Here is a 15,488-nt window from a genome sequence, read left to right on the forward strand (position 1 = left end):
AGCACAGCGACCGCCGCAAGTTCAGAACGGCTAAGTCAGTCCGGGGCGCTCCGGCCCCTCCGTCCCGCGCCCCTCCCGCCTCCAGCCCGGGCCCCACCGCCCCCGTCGCACCCGTCGCCCACGTCGCCCCGGTCGCGCCCGCCGGCCCTGGCCCCAGACCCGCAGGCCGGCAGGGGGCGCCCGAGTGCAGCTAAAAGGCTCGGCGGGAGGTCGGCGGCCTCAGTGGCGGAGCGCGGCTGCCGGTGCGCGGCCGGGAGCGATCGCCGCGGGGCAGGGGCGCGGCGGGCACCGCGCAGAGCGCGCAGAACAGACAGACGGCGGAGGGGACCCGACGGCGGCGCCTCCGCACTCCCCAGACTCCGGCCAGCGCCCCCCTGCCAGCCGCGAGCACCCAGCCCCGGCCCACCCCGGGCTCTCGATGGCCCCCGAGGCCGGGGCGACCCTGCGCGCGCCGCGCCGGCTGCCCTGGGCGGCGCTGCTGCTCCTGGCCGCGCTGCTGCTCCTGGCCGCGCTGCTCCCCGTCGCCTCCTCGGCAGGGGCCCCAGGTACGCGCCGCGCCCGGGCCCCCGGCGCTCCTCCGCTCCCCGCGCACCCTCCTGCGCTCGGGCCCCGTCCTCCCGCTCAGTGCTGGCTACGGATCGTGTCACTAGCCTGTGCGTCCTCGTCACTCGCGGGTCGGGGCACTTGGCGCCCTGTGCGGGTGGCGGGAGCGGGGACGCCTTGGTGCCCGAAGACCGCAGCACGCTGGCGTTTAACTTTGCCGTCGCTCGCCCTGGGGTCGGGAGGCTCCAGCCGTCTAAGTGTCCCGGGAGATTCAGGCACAGTGGGGAAAAAAGGAAAAGAAAGGCGACTTTCGGCGTGCGGGCTGGGGTAATGCCTTTCTTTGCCCAGAATTTCCCGGGAGCGTAGGTGGTCATCCTTTCTCCGCGTTCACCTCTCCCGAGGCAGGATGACGGGCGCACTCGGGAGACCGGAGGGAGGCAGAGCGGGGCTGTTCTAGAAGGTCGTGGGGAAAGGCTGCGAGCTGCCGCAGGGCGTCGGGTGCCTCTGCGCTCCGGAGGAGACGCGCTCCAGTGCCAGCTCGGCTCCAGGCGGCAGGAGGCCCGCGCGCCTGGGGGGAACGTTCAAGCTGGGAGAAAATGTTTGTCTTGAGAGGAGGGACAGGGAAATGAGAAAGCTGATTCCAGAGAAGCTCGCCCTTCCGCGATGGCTGAGGCTGCAGCCAGGATGGATGCTTCCTTTGAGAGCAATGCTTTTCAGAAAATGCTAGCGCGCTCTTGTCAGATTTCTTGCAAGTTTCCTGCAGAGAGAGACAAGTTTGTGGCGAGGTTTTCATTCCTAAGCCTTCGGCTGCCCTTGTTCCCACCTCCTGTGCAGGCATTTTTACACTTGAAACTGGCTTTTAGGTCATTGGTTTGTAGAAATCCAAGAAGCAGACAATGATTGTCAGATACTATTCCAACGAGGGTACCAGTTTTATGATGCTATTTAGTGTATATATTGTTCTCTTACTTCAGCGGTAAAGGAAGAAAAGTTGGGGATCACATTACTTTGTGACTTTTTGGTAGATACATCATTCCAATGCTTGGCTCAGGTTTATGCGAGGTATTCTGATGCCAATGCCACTTTCTCATAAAAGGCAGTGCCTGCCGTAGGGTGTTTTTCTTCCCATTAGTGATCTCTAGGAAAGTATTCACTGAATATTTTGCACAGTATTTGAGAGGAATAAAACTAAATAAAGTCTTCCAACTTCCCCACCTACAACTCCTGGCTTTTGTTTTTCTAAGTGAAAATTTTCCGACTGCTGAAAGAGTTTTTGTTTCTGAAAATGGTCTGAAACTGGAACAAGTGCTGCTCTGGCTTTGTGGCGATTCCAGCCTCCTGCCTTTCCGATTCCTCTGCCACCTGCGCGTGGGTTGCATGTGAGTGGGTCCGAGCGGGGTTGTTTGTGAGAGCTCCTGGAATCCCACCGCGATCTGCACTCTTGCTTCTTTCGCCTTCTGCTCTGTGAATCACTGTGCTGAGGAATGCTGGGGCTGGACGGCTTCCCAGCCCTTCTCTCTACTGTGTTGACGTGGGATCTACAGTCAAATGTTGACCAGACTAGAAGTGGACAAAGGAGGACAAGCACATTTCAGAATGAAATCTACTAAATTTAAATTAAGTAATAGAAGGATAGAAACAGACATAGCAACCTATATGTAGATAGCTCCCCATGCTGTGGATGAAATTATGGGCTACATAATTTCTTTCATGGGCTCCCTTTGACAGCAACGCCACGGACAGACTGCTCCCTCTCTCTGGTTGAACTAATGCATGGACCAAGCAAGCTGCTTGTGTCAAGCTCTCCCCCTCACCACCCTTTTGGGGCCAGAATCTCTGTAAGGAAATTACCCACGGTCACATAATAGTGGCTCCGAGGGACTTTGCTTAAAGCAGGACACATTGAAGATCTGGATAAGCCCTTCAATGTAGGGTCAATTAAACATAAAACAAAATAAGCAAGCAGTGCCCCCTCCTCCACACATATCCATCCCTACAATAGGATACTATGCAAAGATTAAAATTATGATGGCCTTGACAGTCTGGCATGATATATTTTTCTAAACATATGTGGATGTACTCACACATGCACATATTTACAGTGGCTATCTTAGGGTGGTTAGGGATGATTTTTATTTTCTTTAAAGATGCTTTTAGGGAATTCTCCGTGTCAAAACTGTTTTCAAAGTAATACTAAGATTACTAAGATGCTATTTTCCTTTTTCACAGTTGACATTTGCACTCAGGGTGCAAAAGCTTGATGGGTAAACTGCGGTGCCTTACTGAGAATCAAGGCAGGGACATCGCCATGCACTAGAAGTCATTGAATTTTGGGGGGCCTTTGCAGTTAAAAAAATATTTGCCAGTTTCATTAAGAATGTTCTTGATGCCACAGTAAAATTATTAATTTTACCAAATCTTTCTATCTTTGAGTGTATGTCTTTTTAATAGTGTAAATAAATGGGAAGGACACATAAGTTACTACTGCTGATGACCAAGTTCGGTGGCAACCCCAGGGGGAAGCACTGGTGTGATTGTTTGAGTAGTGCATTAAGCTAACTGATTTTTAAAAATGGAATGTGGTATTTACCACAAAGAATGACAACAGACAAACTAGAGTTATTCTGACTTGGGTATTTGGCCGATATTTTCTCAGAAATGAACAAAGAGAACCTGCTACTTCTAGTAAAATAACTGCTATTATTGCTTGCCAATGATAACATTTCAGCTTTCAAGTGAAAATTAGAATTTTGCCAAGCTGTTTCCACCACTGTAAGCTTGAAAATTTCCCAATATTTAAGTTTTTTTTCTAGTGAGATCAATGGTGATATAAATTAATGGGATTTGTAAATGTCATCTTATAAAATGTGTCAACATTTGGATGATCTGCATAACCAAATAAACCAATAGATCCAAATGACCAGTGTATAGCCTTACAACAATCTTGCATGGGTAAAAGATCTTTTCAAAGTGCATGATAGCCCAATGGATTTTTAATGTAACAAAATATGAAAAATTCTTCATATGATGTCCAATTCTAAGAATTGGCTACTTGATGAATTTTGGTGTAATATCAAAGATTTTTCAAAATTATCCAAAAAGGCTATTGAAATAGTTGTCCAGCCACACATCTGTGTGAGTTTGGGTTTTCTCCAACCAAAACAACATACTGCAATAGATTGAATGCATAAGCAGATCGGAGATATTCTATTAAAAAGATTTGCCAAAATGTAGAAACAAAGCTGCTCTTCTCACTCATTTCTCTTTGTTTTGGAAAACAGTTACTTCTCATATAAATATATTTGTATGTCAACAGGTAATGGTTTATTATTGTTTTTTAAAATAAATAAGTACATATTTTAGTTTTAATTCCCAGTAAAGTCAATAAGGATAGATAAAACTCACAGAAACACAACCTCCTTGGCATCCTCATAAATTTAAGAATAGAAGATAATTCAGACACCAAAATGTTTGAGACACACTGGTATATACGGAGGGAAGTAGGTTAGAAATCAGGATGCCTGGGTGTGAGTGGCAGTGCTGTCCTGCACTCCTGGGGGCCTTGGGCTAGTCTCTGCTTCAGAATAGGTCAATTGAAGGAGGCGCCTTCCATCTCTGGAAGCCTTTAGAAGCTTGCCTGTGGCTCAACCTGCATGTGGCTTTATGGGGTTTCCCTGTTACTTCAGTCCTCTTTGAGAGAACGTGGTGAGACCCTCTCTCCTTTTTTGTGCACTGGAACCTGCCAATGGCAGATGTAAGAGCTGTTTTGTTCATCAACTGATCATGAAATTTATTCGTGTGGACTCAGAGGTTGTAATAGGATTGCAGGGTGACAATTCGCTTCCCTGGAAAGTTATCACCAGACAGTTCCAGAGCATGATCAATATACCCTACCAAGACCATTCACATCATACTTAAGTTCTAAAGGCCCGTTCCCTGAAAACAGGAGGGGAAGGAGAGTGTATTCATTTCCTATCGCTATAACAAATTGCCACACACTTAATGACTTGAAACAATACAAATTTATGATCTTTATTATAGTTATAGAGATCAGAAGTCTGAAATGTGCCGCACTGGGCAAAAATCAAGGCCTGCATTGAAACTTTAGGGGAGAATTTATTTCCTTGCTCTTTTTACCTTCTAGAGGTGCCCACATCCTTGGTTCTCGGGATTAGGACAAGGACATCTTTGGGGGACCATTATTCTTCCTACCTCAAGGGATGAGGGGGGGCAGGGAGCCTGGAAGCAAACATTTCGGGAGAGGCTCCATCACCCTTGCCTGATTAAGGAGCAGACCTCTTTTCATTGCCCCCCGTGGAACTTAGGGATTTCTTGAGTTATAATTAAACTGTTATCAGAAGCTTTTATTTCAGTTAAAAAATAGAGGTATTTAAGGGTATAAAAGTAAAGTAGAGAAAGGAATATGTACGTGTATGTATTTACTTGTAACTGCACAGGACGTTTCTGTTAGAATACCCATGAAACTACAAACTTTGGTGCCTTTGGGGAGGAAAGCTGGGTCGCTGAGGGACAGTGGTGGATACTGTTTCATCCATCTCTTTTACCAACTTTTGTAGATGTATGTTAGAACATTTGGAATCAGGGAGGTATGTGAACTGGTTATTCACATTCGTGAGCACCCTGTTTTCCTCCCTCCTAAAAGTTATCTTTGCCTATGAAAAACCTGCGTCTTCCTCCCTCGGCCCGGCCTGGGCAGCGCTTGCGCTCTGAGGTCCTTAGAGGGCGCTCCTGGACTTCTGGAGCCGAAGTCACCACCCGCAGGCCTGTCCGTGCAGCCCTAGTTGGACTTAGCTGTCTCTGTGGCTTTATAGAGATAAGCAAATTAGGACAAACATCCAGTTATCTGTCTTGTTTCTCCCTTAGTGCTTGCCTTTTGGCAATTTTTCTACTCATTGGCGCTTCCTTCATTTATTAAATGGGAAAGGACAGATCACTCATTAAGGGTCGAAATGGCTGCGTGTTAGCAAATTCAAATAAGCACTGGTGAGAAAGGAAATTGCCTGGACCTGCAGCTGGGGTCAGAAGCCCGCTGGCTGTTGGGGTGCCGCTGATGCCTCTGCAGGCCTCCACCAAAGATGCAGCAGCTGGAAGATGGGGTGAGAGTAAGGGATGTCGCAGGGGTACCAGCCTTGGTAACTGAGTAACTGCCTCCTTGGCCCTGATGGGTCCCGTCTCAGCCTCTCCCCTCCACCATCAATGTTAATTTTTGTATCAAGAGAGGATAATATTACAATTATAATGTCTAATTATTATAATTATATACTGTGTATTCTAGTTATTATAATAATGCTACACTTGTGATGTAGCAAAATAACTTGAGAGGTGTTCATGTTAATTACAAAGTAGGTGCTGCTCACATTTCTTTACCACGGTCTCCTATATGTGGAGTAAATGACTTAATTATGGCATCCTTATAATCTATAAAGTACAATCTACATAATTCTATTTTCAGTTTTATGAGGAATTCCTAGGTGTACATTTTTACTTCCTTTTAATAATAACTGGCAGTTTAAAGTGTCACGGAGTTCACCATTTCTCTCTGTTATTTAATTTAATTTTCACAGTGACCTTGTGAAGTCAGTAACATCCTCATCTTGCTACTGGGGGAACTGAGGTCAGAGAGGTTAACTGATTTTCCCAAAGTCTGTAATCTAATACTCAGTCTTTGGGGTTCAGATCCCACACTCTCCCTGCAGACACCCCTGTTCTGGTTGGTTTGAGCGTTTACTCTATCTCCTTGTTTTCTTCTCTAGGCTGGATGTGAGTGCCAACACTCACATCTTTGATCTGCTAAGAATGCCTTCCTGAGTTTACTTTTGTAACATTGCTGTCGGCTGTTGAAAAATGATTATGTGAGGTACTGAAATGTGTTGAACTCCAGCAGGGCTTAAGACAAAGTGGCAGTGAATGTAGCCTCTGTTACAAGATGGATTTGGCCTGTGGATATGAGCAGGGTCCTCACAGCAGGAAGACCCTTTCCTTGGTGGTCCTGTTAAGCTCGCCTGTCAGCATCTTGAAGCCGGGGCTCAGTGTCTAACCTGTTACCCAAACTCTTCGCCACTCTCTGTGAGTGCTTGATCTTTACCGTGGAAATCACAACTTTGAACCTTTGAGACTGTATTTAACCAGAAGGCTCCCGGAAGTGCTACCACCTTGTGCTAAGACATTCAGTTTTGTTTACTGGACCATTGAAGTCAAGGAACAATGCTGAGAAACATTAGTGGCTAATCTATATGGTTGACAAGTCCCTACATCTCACAGAGGTGGTGAGGCTGATGCTCACAACGTTAAAGTGTCTTGAACTTCTCAGGAGAAATGTGCCATTTAAATGCTGGGCTCTGCTATTTAGGGACTGTTTTATGGTGTCACGTCCCTTCATCTGGTTTATTAGGTCCTAACTGAGCCACCAATTTGGCTGTGTGACCTTGGGTGGGTCATAACTCTTCAGGCCTCAGTTTTCTCATCAGCAAAGTGAGGGGATTGACCTAGATATTGTGAAGGGCCCCCCAGCTCTAACTTTGTGTGAGTCTCCATTTGAAGGATGTCCATTCATTCATTCATTCATTCATCCATTCAGCAAGGGTTACTAGGAGTCAGACAAAGACACAAAGTCAGATGAACATAGTGCCTGCTGTCAGAGGACACACAGGCAAGGAGGGCTGGATAAGGATAATGCAGACAGGTGATACATCCTAGGACAGAGGTGGCACAGGTGTCTTGGGGGTGAATTGACTGGGAGGTCAAGGCCAGCTATATCTGAGCCCTTGTGAGACGGGTATAGGCATTAGTTGGAGAAAGACGCCGAGGAAGGACATCTCTGGTCGAGGAACAGACCCTGCTGCACATGTGAAGTCACATGCAAGGAACCAGGAACGTTCGGGGTGGTTCGTGCTAAGTGCTGCTCTGGGTCAATGGTGGCATTCAGGGTTGGAGGTGTAGGAGGCACCCAGCTCAGGAAAGTCCCGGGGTCCGACCTTGATCCATAGTGTTGGTGGCCATCAAGGGAGTGCCATAAGTTGGCACATCGCTGGGTCAGTGGGAGGTCAGGTAGCAGCCAATCCCAGTACTGCATGGGCTCTGGCCAGAAAGGGCCATTGAGGCTTTTGTTCATTGTTTGGGGCTTCTTCTATATTTGTTTACTTGTTTGGGGCTTTCTTCATGACAATATAGACCAAATACCTACTTGTATCACCTCCAGTCATATCTCATTTGAAGAATCATCTTTGTTCCATGTTTTCTGAAATGGCTTATATGTTCTGGAACAGTCCTATTTTGGAAAGGGCTCCAGGGTAGCATGAGTCTCATGTATTTATATGTGGGCAGTCTGGTAGGATTGATTTATAGTGCAAGTCTTGAACAGTTGAGTATATTGGCTTTGGGGCCAGGGGTGCTTCTGTGCCGAATTCAGTGTGGTTCCCGAGGAAAGACCCTGTGTAATTTTAGGAGTTCATGGGCGGGGAGTGGTAAGTAACTTGGCTTAAAGGGAAATGAATGGACACAATTTACTGAGACTTCCACTAAGTCTGCAAACAGAGTGGAGATGAGCATGTGCCGCTCTTGAAGAAGTGTGAATAGCGGGTACCTTAAGCCCTAGTGCTGTGGCTGGAGTTAGCTAGCATTTTAATAAAGTACCTGAGAAAGGTGTGCAGTGATGTCTCCTAATTTTTCATGACCCCACATTTATCTGGAGATGGAGTCTCATCCACAGTCACCCATGGTGGAACTCACGGGGCTGGATGGGGTGTGACAGGTGTGGTCAGGTGTGGTATCCTAGGAGCTCAGGAGAAGCTGCCCTAGCCAGGCAGGGGAGGGCAGGACCTGGGGCAGGCGGGCTCACTGTGAGCCCCTTCTGAAGAATCAGGAGGAGAAGCTGCTTTTGACAAAAGCGCTGTGAAATTTATGGGTGCTCTGGGGGATGGTGGGGAAAACTGCCATGGTGGCACAGAATCACATATACAATAAAATCCCTGTGCAGAGAGGGCTCGGCCTCCTCTGATGGATGTGTTCTCGTGATGACGCATCAGTCACACTTAGAGAACAGAAAGCTCAGTTGTGCCCTTCACAGAGAAGCTGGCGTGGCTGTGTTTACATTAGCACAGTGTTGTGGGGTGCTTTCAGCGATCATTTCTTATGGCCGATTCTGTTGTGCCCATTCCCCCCCCTCAGACATAAAGGTCGGCGGTTTGGACTTCACTCTAGGCATAAATGCTATTTTTCAAAAAATGTTTTAAAAAAGTTTTAATTTTGAGATAGTCATAGATTCCTGTTCAACTATAAGAAGGATGAACGTTGTCAGAATTAAAATGGAGCCACTTGTGCTAAAACCCCTGACAAACAGAGCCATGGAAGGCCAGGAGGGGAGGGTTCTCACTCACGAATGCCTGATAACAAGAGCTCTCAGCAAAGACTACAAACATTACAAGCTTGCAAAAGGCCATGACAACCTGACATCTGCCCAGCAACTTCCTGTCCATCCTCAGACTGGCACTATCCTCTTCATTGATCCTTGTAGCCAAGGATAATTATCTCAAGACAGTTGCTGTCTTCCTTATTTTTGCTTTAAAAGCCTTTGTCTTCCTTTCACTCCTTGAATACGCATATAGTTCACTGTGGCATACAAATTCCCATGGCAATATATACTCCTAAATCAACATCATTTTCTCCTGGAGTCTCCCTCTCTGTTGTTTAGGTCGACAGAAGTAAGGTGGACGTACCATGTACCCTCCACCCAGTTTCCCCTAAAGGCGGCATTTGCGTAGCTGTAGTGCCGCATCCCAGCCAGGACAGCGAAGACGCGGAAGAGTTCTCTGAGAAGGCCCTGGTGCTACCTAATGTAGCCACATTTACCTTCCTTCCTCCCATCCATCCCAGACACAAATCTGTTCCCCCATTTTATAATTTTGTCATTTTAAGAATGTCATATAAATGCCGTTCTACAGTATGTCACCTTTTGAGATTGTCCAAAGCCTGTTTTGAAAACTATTTTGCCCATTCTGCTTGTGATCACTGCAGTTAGCTTGCAAGTGTTGTTTTTTTTTTGTTGTTGTTTTTTGTAAATGGAGAAATCATGGCATGCAATTTGGCATCTCAGGGAAGTGCGGCTACCACCCTGGTCCAAGCCATATTACCTGGATTTTTGCAGTGACCTCTCCATAGTCTCGCTGCTCCTGTCCTGTCCTGCAACATTCCAGTCTCAGGACAGCAGCTGCAGTGATTCTCGTGATGCACAATGTCACAGAACCTTCCAGTAGCTCCCTGACTCCCTCAGATACAAACCAGAGTCCCAACAAGTTTTCCAGACTGTGCATGATCCTTTCCACACCACGCCCTCCCTCGCCATCTGCTTTGGCCCCTGGCCTCCTGGCTGGTCCTGCGATGTATGAGGCCCCTTCCAGCCTCAGGGCCTTTGCACTGGCCGTTCCCTTTGCCTGAGCAACCCTCCAGTGGGTGGATTGCCGGGTGCGGTGGCTCATGCCTGTAATCCCAGCACTTTGGGAAGCCAAGGCGGGCAGATCACCCGCCTGAGGTCAGGAGTTCGAGACCAGCCTGGCCAACATAGTGAAACCCTGTCTCTCCTAAAAATACAAAAATTAGCCAGGCATGGTGGTGGATGCCTGTAATCCCAGCTACTCAAGAGGCTGAGGCAGGAGAATCGCTTGAACCCAGGAGGTGGAGGCTGCAGTGAGCCAAGATTGGGCCACTGCACTCCAGCCTGGGTGACAGAGCGAGATTCCGTCTCAAACAAAAACAAAAACAATCTATGGGTTGACGCCTCACCCTCTTCAGGTTTTTTGTGCAACATCTTCTCAGGAGGCCTTCTGGACTTCTCTCTGCCTTTAACAGGGTAATCTTATCCTTACCCCCAGCACATCTTATCACTGCCTTATTTTGCTCCATGCCCTCGTCAACATCCGGCATTTCATATATTTTACTGGCTTATTTGATACTTGGCTATCTTCCCTTGCTGGAATGTAAGCTCCATGAGGGCAGGACATTTTGTTGGTTTTATTCCCTGCTGTAGCCTCCATGTCTAGAATGCTGCCCGCAAATAGCAGAGGCTCAGTGACTACTTACTAAATGACTGGATGTGCTTTCTTTGGTATTAGTTACATATGATATACCTAAATATATTTATGTATGTTGACCGGCCTCCAGCAGAATAAGGGGGTGGTGCCGAGTGTGGGACAGTGTCCTGCTTCCCTCCCACCCTAACTGTGTGGTGTCAGCATATGCATTAGTGACACAGTTGCTTTGTGTTGGAAGTCCATTTTCATTTGGAGAGAAGAATTGTAGTTACACAGTATGTGAGCGTCCTAGGGCTGCTGTAATAAAGTACCACAAACTGAGTGGCTTTAAACAACAGAAATGTATTATCTTGCAGCTCCGGAGCTGGAAGTCTGGAATCTGTAGGGCCAGTCATGCTCTCTTGGAAGGCCCTGGGAGAGAGGCTTTCCTTGCTTCTTCCTAGCTTCTTGTGGTTTCCTTGGCTTTTAGACACATCAGTCCAACCTCTGCCTCCACGTCATATGGCATTCTCCCTGCATCTTCTTTTATAAAGACACCGGTCATATGGGATTAGGTTTGGCCATCTTAACTCTGTAAGACTGTATTTCCAAAATTTCCCAATAAGGTCACATTCACAAATACCAGGGGTTAGAATTTCAATATATTTTTGGAAGGGATACAGTTTAACTCATAATGTGTGGTGTGCTTACCAACATGATTCCTTTTCTTTTTTAAACTTTTAATTTAATTTTAACTCTAAGTTCCAGGGTACATGTGGAGGATGTGCAGGTTTGTTACATAGGTAAATGTGTGCCATGGTGGTTTGCAGCACCTGCCAACCCATCACCTAGGTATTAAGCCTGGCATGCATTAGTTATGTTTCCCGATGCTCTGCCCCAACTCCCTGTCCTCCCCTGACAGGCCCCAGTATGTGCTGTTCCCCTCTCTGTGTCCATGTGTTCTTATTGTTCAGCTCCTACTTATAAGTGAGAACATGCAGTGTTTGGTTTTCTGTTCCTGTATTAGTTTGCTGAGGATAATGGCTTCCAGCATCATCCAAGTCCCTGCAAAGGACATGATCTCATTCCTTCTTATAGCTGCATAGTATTCCATGGTATATATGTCCCACATTTTTACAATCCAGTCTATCATTGATGGGCATTTGGGTTGATTTCATGTCTGCTGTTGTGAATAGTGCTGCAATGAACATATGTGTGCATGTATCTTTATAATAGAATTATTTATATTCTTTTGGGTATAGACCCAGTAATGAGGTTGCTGGGTCAAATGGTATTTCCAGTTTTAAATCTTTGAGGAATCACCACACTGTCTTCCATCATGGTTGAACTAATTTACATTCCCATCAACAGTGTAAAAACATTCCTATTTCTCCATAACCTCGCCAGCATCCATTGTTTCTTGACTTCTTAATAATCACCATTCTGACTGCCATGAGATGGTATCTCATTGTGGTTTTGACTGGCATTTCTCTAATGATCAGTGATGATTCCTTTTCAGTAGGCGAAAGAGTTCGTCAGCTTCCAGCACTGGGCCATAGCTCAGATGAGGAAGGGATAAGCCCCTGAGATGCATTGTGTGCCGAACGGTCAACCTGGAGTTCCAAAGACCTATGGACATTCAAGTGGTCTTAATTATTTGATCAAGCCTGGCTAGGTCCTTCACTGATAGATTAAATAATAAGTAATTAACTCACATCTTCTGTGGGCAAGGCACTATGCTAGGCTCTGGGGTTACAAAGATTTAGTAATAAAGAAGTTGGGATTGCTGAGGCCATAAATGACAACCAAATATGATAAATGTAGCAATATAGGATTATCTTGGACTTTCTAATCAACTTCTACTTGCCAGATGTAATGTTTTTACATTGAAACATAGAGAATTGTAAGATCAGGAAGAGGAACCACCAACTATGTCTGAGGACTTTGCCTGGTGGGCACACTTTGGCGTTGACTCAATCTGAAACTCAAAAAATCAGTACATTTTTTTTCCTATTCTGTAAAATTTGGAATGTGCCTTTCTCTTTTTTTCTGTCTAGATTGTATTTTCTAGCTGAGACTTCCAGGTCATGAGATGAAGCAGTCTTGTTTTACCACAGACAGTCCATGGGCCATGGATCTGACAGCCTTCGACCTTCTTGATGATATGGAAAACCACCACGTTCTCTTTTCCTGTAACATGTGCCCTGGCTCCAGTCTGTTTTTTAATACCACTTTCCACTCCACCCAACAATTTCCTTCTATTGCTTTCTGATAGACTGGGAGAATTGAAGCATCTTGTTTTGGCCAATAATTCTCAGAATCCACATATGTACCTGCTGATATTCAAACAAACCACACCCAAAAGATGTGAGGCCTTGGGGTGATCTTATTTTCACAGCTGCATCATGACTGCACTTTCAATGCTAGCACCTAGGGAGGATGAGATTCAGGAGACAAACACCAGATATTATCTGAGCAGATTGTGTGTCCCTTTTAACAAGCATGCGGAATCTGACTTGGGGTCCTTGGGATGAGTTCCGTGGGGTCCACTGGCACTCTGAAATTGTAATGCAGTTTCATTACAGGAAACAATTCTCAGCATTTTGAGGAGTCAAATATAGGCTAGGCCACAGCCACAGAGAGGGACAGACTATGTGTCCTCTTGGAATTCAAGCCCTGGAAAGCAGTGAGTGACCCGGGGCTTCCACACATGGGGAAAATCTCTAGTAAAAGCGCTCCTTGAATTCCATTAGTGCCATATTCTGTTCTCTGATTATCCTAGCTTTGGGAGGACTTCCTTTCCCCTGGGCCCTGATAATGTTTCTTGTTAGTGGCACTCAGCTGATAGTAAATGCCTGATACCCTCACTCTTTCGTGTGCCAATGTAGTGCTTCCTTCAGTAGATTGAAGCCCATTGCCTTTCTTACATATCTCCAGATTAATTCACTTGTATTCCCAGGGGAGTGGCTTGCTTAGTAACTCTATGTCACCCAACTGAATAGCATATTCAAAGATGTTTACCTTTGAAGGTAGGGAAATGTGTTGGAATTTGACTGGGTCTGTCCAGTCATGGAAATCATTGAAGACTATTTTGGATTTACAATCAATAGGCAGATGGAAGAGGAGAAGCTGAATCAGATTATCTAAGTTTTCTTTCAACTGTCAAGATTTAAAAATTCCAATTAAAAGTATATTTTTGAGATGGAAGGAAATGAGGACCAAATGCCAGTTCTGCTGTGTGTGGTGGGAGAATTGGCCAAGAGCTGAGATACTGGGAATCAGGCTGGGTCTTTTGTATTGGGTTGTGATTGGGGATATCAGGTGTTCTGTGGCATTTATTCCTCATATTGATGTTATCTCACTTGTGTGGAGTGTTTTATGATTTTCTTTCATATTTTATTCTTGCATCAATCCTATGAGGTAGGTAGGATTAGCTACATTCATAGAAAAATGGACTAAGTTTGATATTTGTAGAGAGAAACTTGAGTGGCATATTTGCTTCTTTGAGGGCCTTGAATGGTGGTGGACACTCTCTTTCAAGAGGAGAAAAATGGGCTCTTTTCAGCCTTGACTTGACTTGACATGACACTGGTGGACATTCCCTTCTTCCTGAAAATCTCTCCTGCTTCCGTGATGCAACTTTTTTCTGGTTCTCCTACCACTAAAATTTCAGATTTAAACTGTCATCCCCCAGACCTCTGTGTTCTTTGGGTGTAGATGTCGAGTAGACAGTTGGACACACTGGAGCTCAGAGGAGAAGCCAGGGCTGGAGTTGGGAATTCAGGAGCCTTCCACTTATGGATGGTCTTTGCAGTCATAGCACCAGGTGTGCTACATGGATGGAGAAGGAGGGAGTGCAGTAGAGAAGAGGGAAAGCCAGAGCTGGGCTCTGCAGTGCTCTACCATTTAGAGTTCTGGCAGAGGAGCTGACAAAGGAGACCAAGACGGAGTGGCCAATGATATGGAAGAGAAACCAGGGAGTGGGTGTCCCAGAAGCTAGTCTAGTGGTCAGGGAGGACCTGAGAAGAGTTGCTTCTAGGAGGAGACACTCACTGTTGTTGGACATAGAGTAAGCTGAGGAGCAAGAGATGAAGATTTGGCAGCATGAAATCTTGCATTCACAAGATCCATTCAGGGCACAAGCTCATGTGTCCTTATGAATTCAGCTGCCACTGTTGGCTTTCAGTTTTATATCTTTGGTTCTGATTTATCTCTAGGTTTATGCTTATTGCCTTTAATTATAATTACAGCTGAGAGGAAACAAAGTATAGTAGAAAGAACATGGTCCATGGTTTCTGATGGGTCTGAGCTTGACTGTCACCTACTAGGTGTGTGCCCTTGGGCAAATCACTTAACTCTCTGCGACTCAGTTTCCTTATTTATAAAAACGCGAACACCAAAGTGCAGTGCACAGGCTTTGAAATGGGGATCAAAGAGAAAATAGTTATGATAACACAGCTCATTTTAAATCACTTCTATATTGCCAGTTCCTTGCTTAGAATCTGACACATAGTAGGCACTCAGTAAATATCTGTTCCATAAATGAATGAAATGGCTGGCACTAAGTAGGTGGTCAGCAAATGTTCCTTTCTTTTCTTTTTTACTTCCTTAAATATTTTTTTCTATATTACAAATGGATCCAAAACTTAATCTCTTAGCTTCTTAGGTGTGTAGTGTGTTTTCCCCTTTTTATTGATAATTTACCTATGCCCATTCATAATCATTAAATGAGTTTTATTATCTGAAATGTTTTAAAAACGGCTCATTAGCAAGTGGGGTTGTCACTGGGTCTATGTGGTAGCTGGCTCTGGGTCATGTCTGTTTCATTCACTCTGTTTCAAACCTACCTCTCCGGAACCTTTGCTTGGCCTCTCTTCTAAGGGTGTTTTTCAGGGAGCTTTCTGAGTAATATGAGTGGTG

The 15,488-nt window shown here is 45.7% G+C and overlaps 1 protein-coding gene across 1 annotated transcript in view; it reads left to right on the top strand.

Annotated features, from left to right (window-relative positions):
* The first annotated feature begins 221 nt into the window (after positions 1-221).
* FNDC1 (fibronectin type III domain containing 1) overlaps positions 222-15,488 on the top strand; it is a 101,939-nt gene continuing 86,672 nt past the window's right edge. Inside the window, exon 1 of the mRNA XM_055268595.2 lies at positions 222-545. Coding sequence (XP_055124570.2) covers positions 419-545 — 127 coding nt within the window. The 5' untranslated portion in view covers positions 222-418. The remainder of the gene's footprint in view (positions 546-15,488) is intronic.

Source organism: Symphalangus syndactylus, chromosome 2, assembly GCF_028878055.3.
Source record: "Symphalangus syndactylus isolate Jambi chromosome 2, NHGRI_mSymSyn1-v2.1_pri, whole genome shotgun sequence".
NCBI classification, from domain to species: Eukaryota; Metazoa; Chordata; class Mammalia; order Primates; family Hylobatidae; genus Symphalangus; species Symphalangus syndactylus.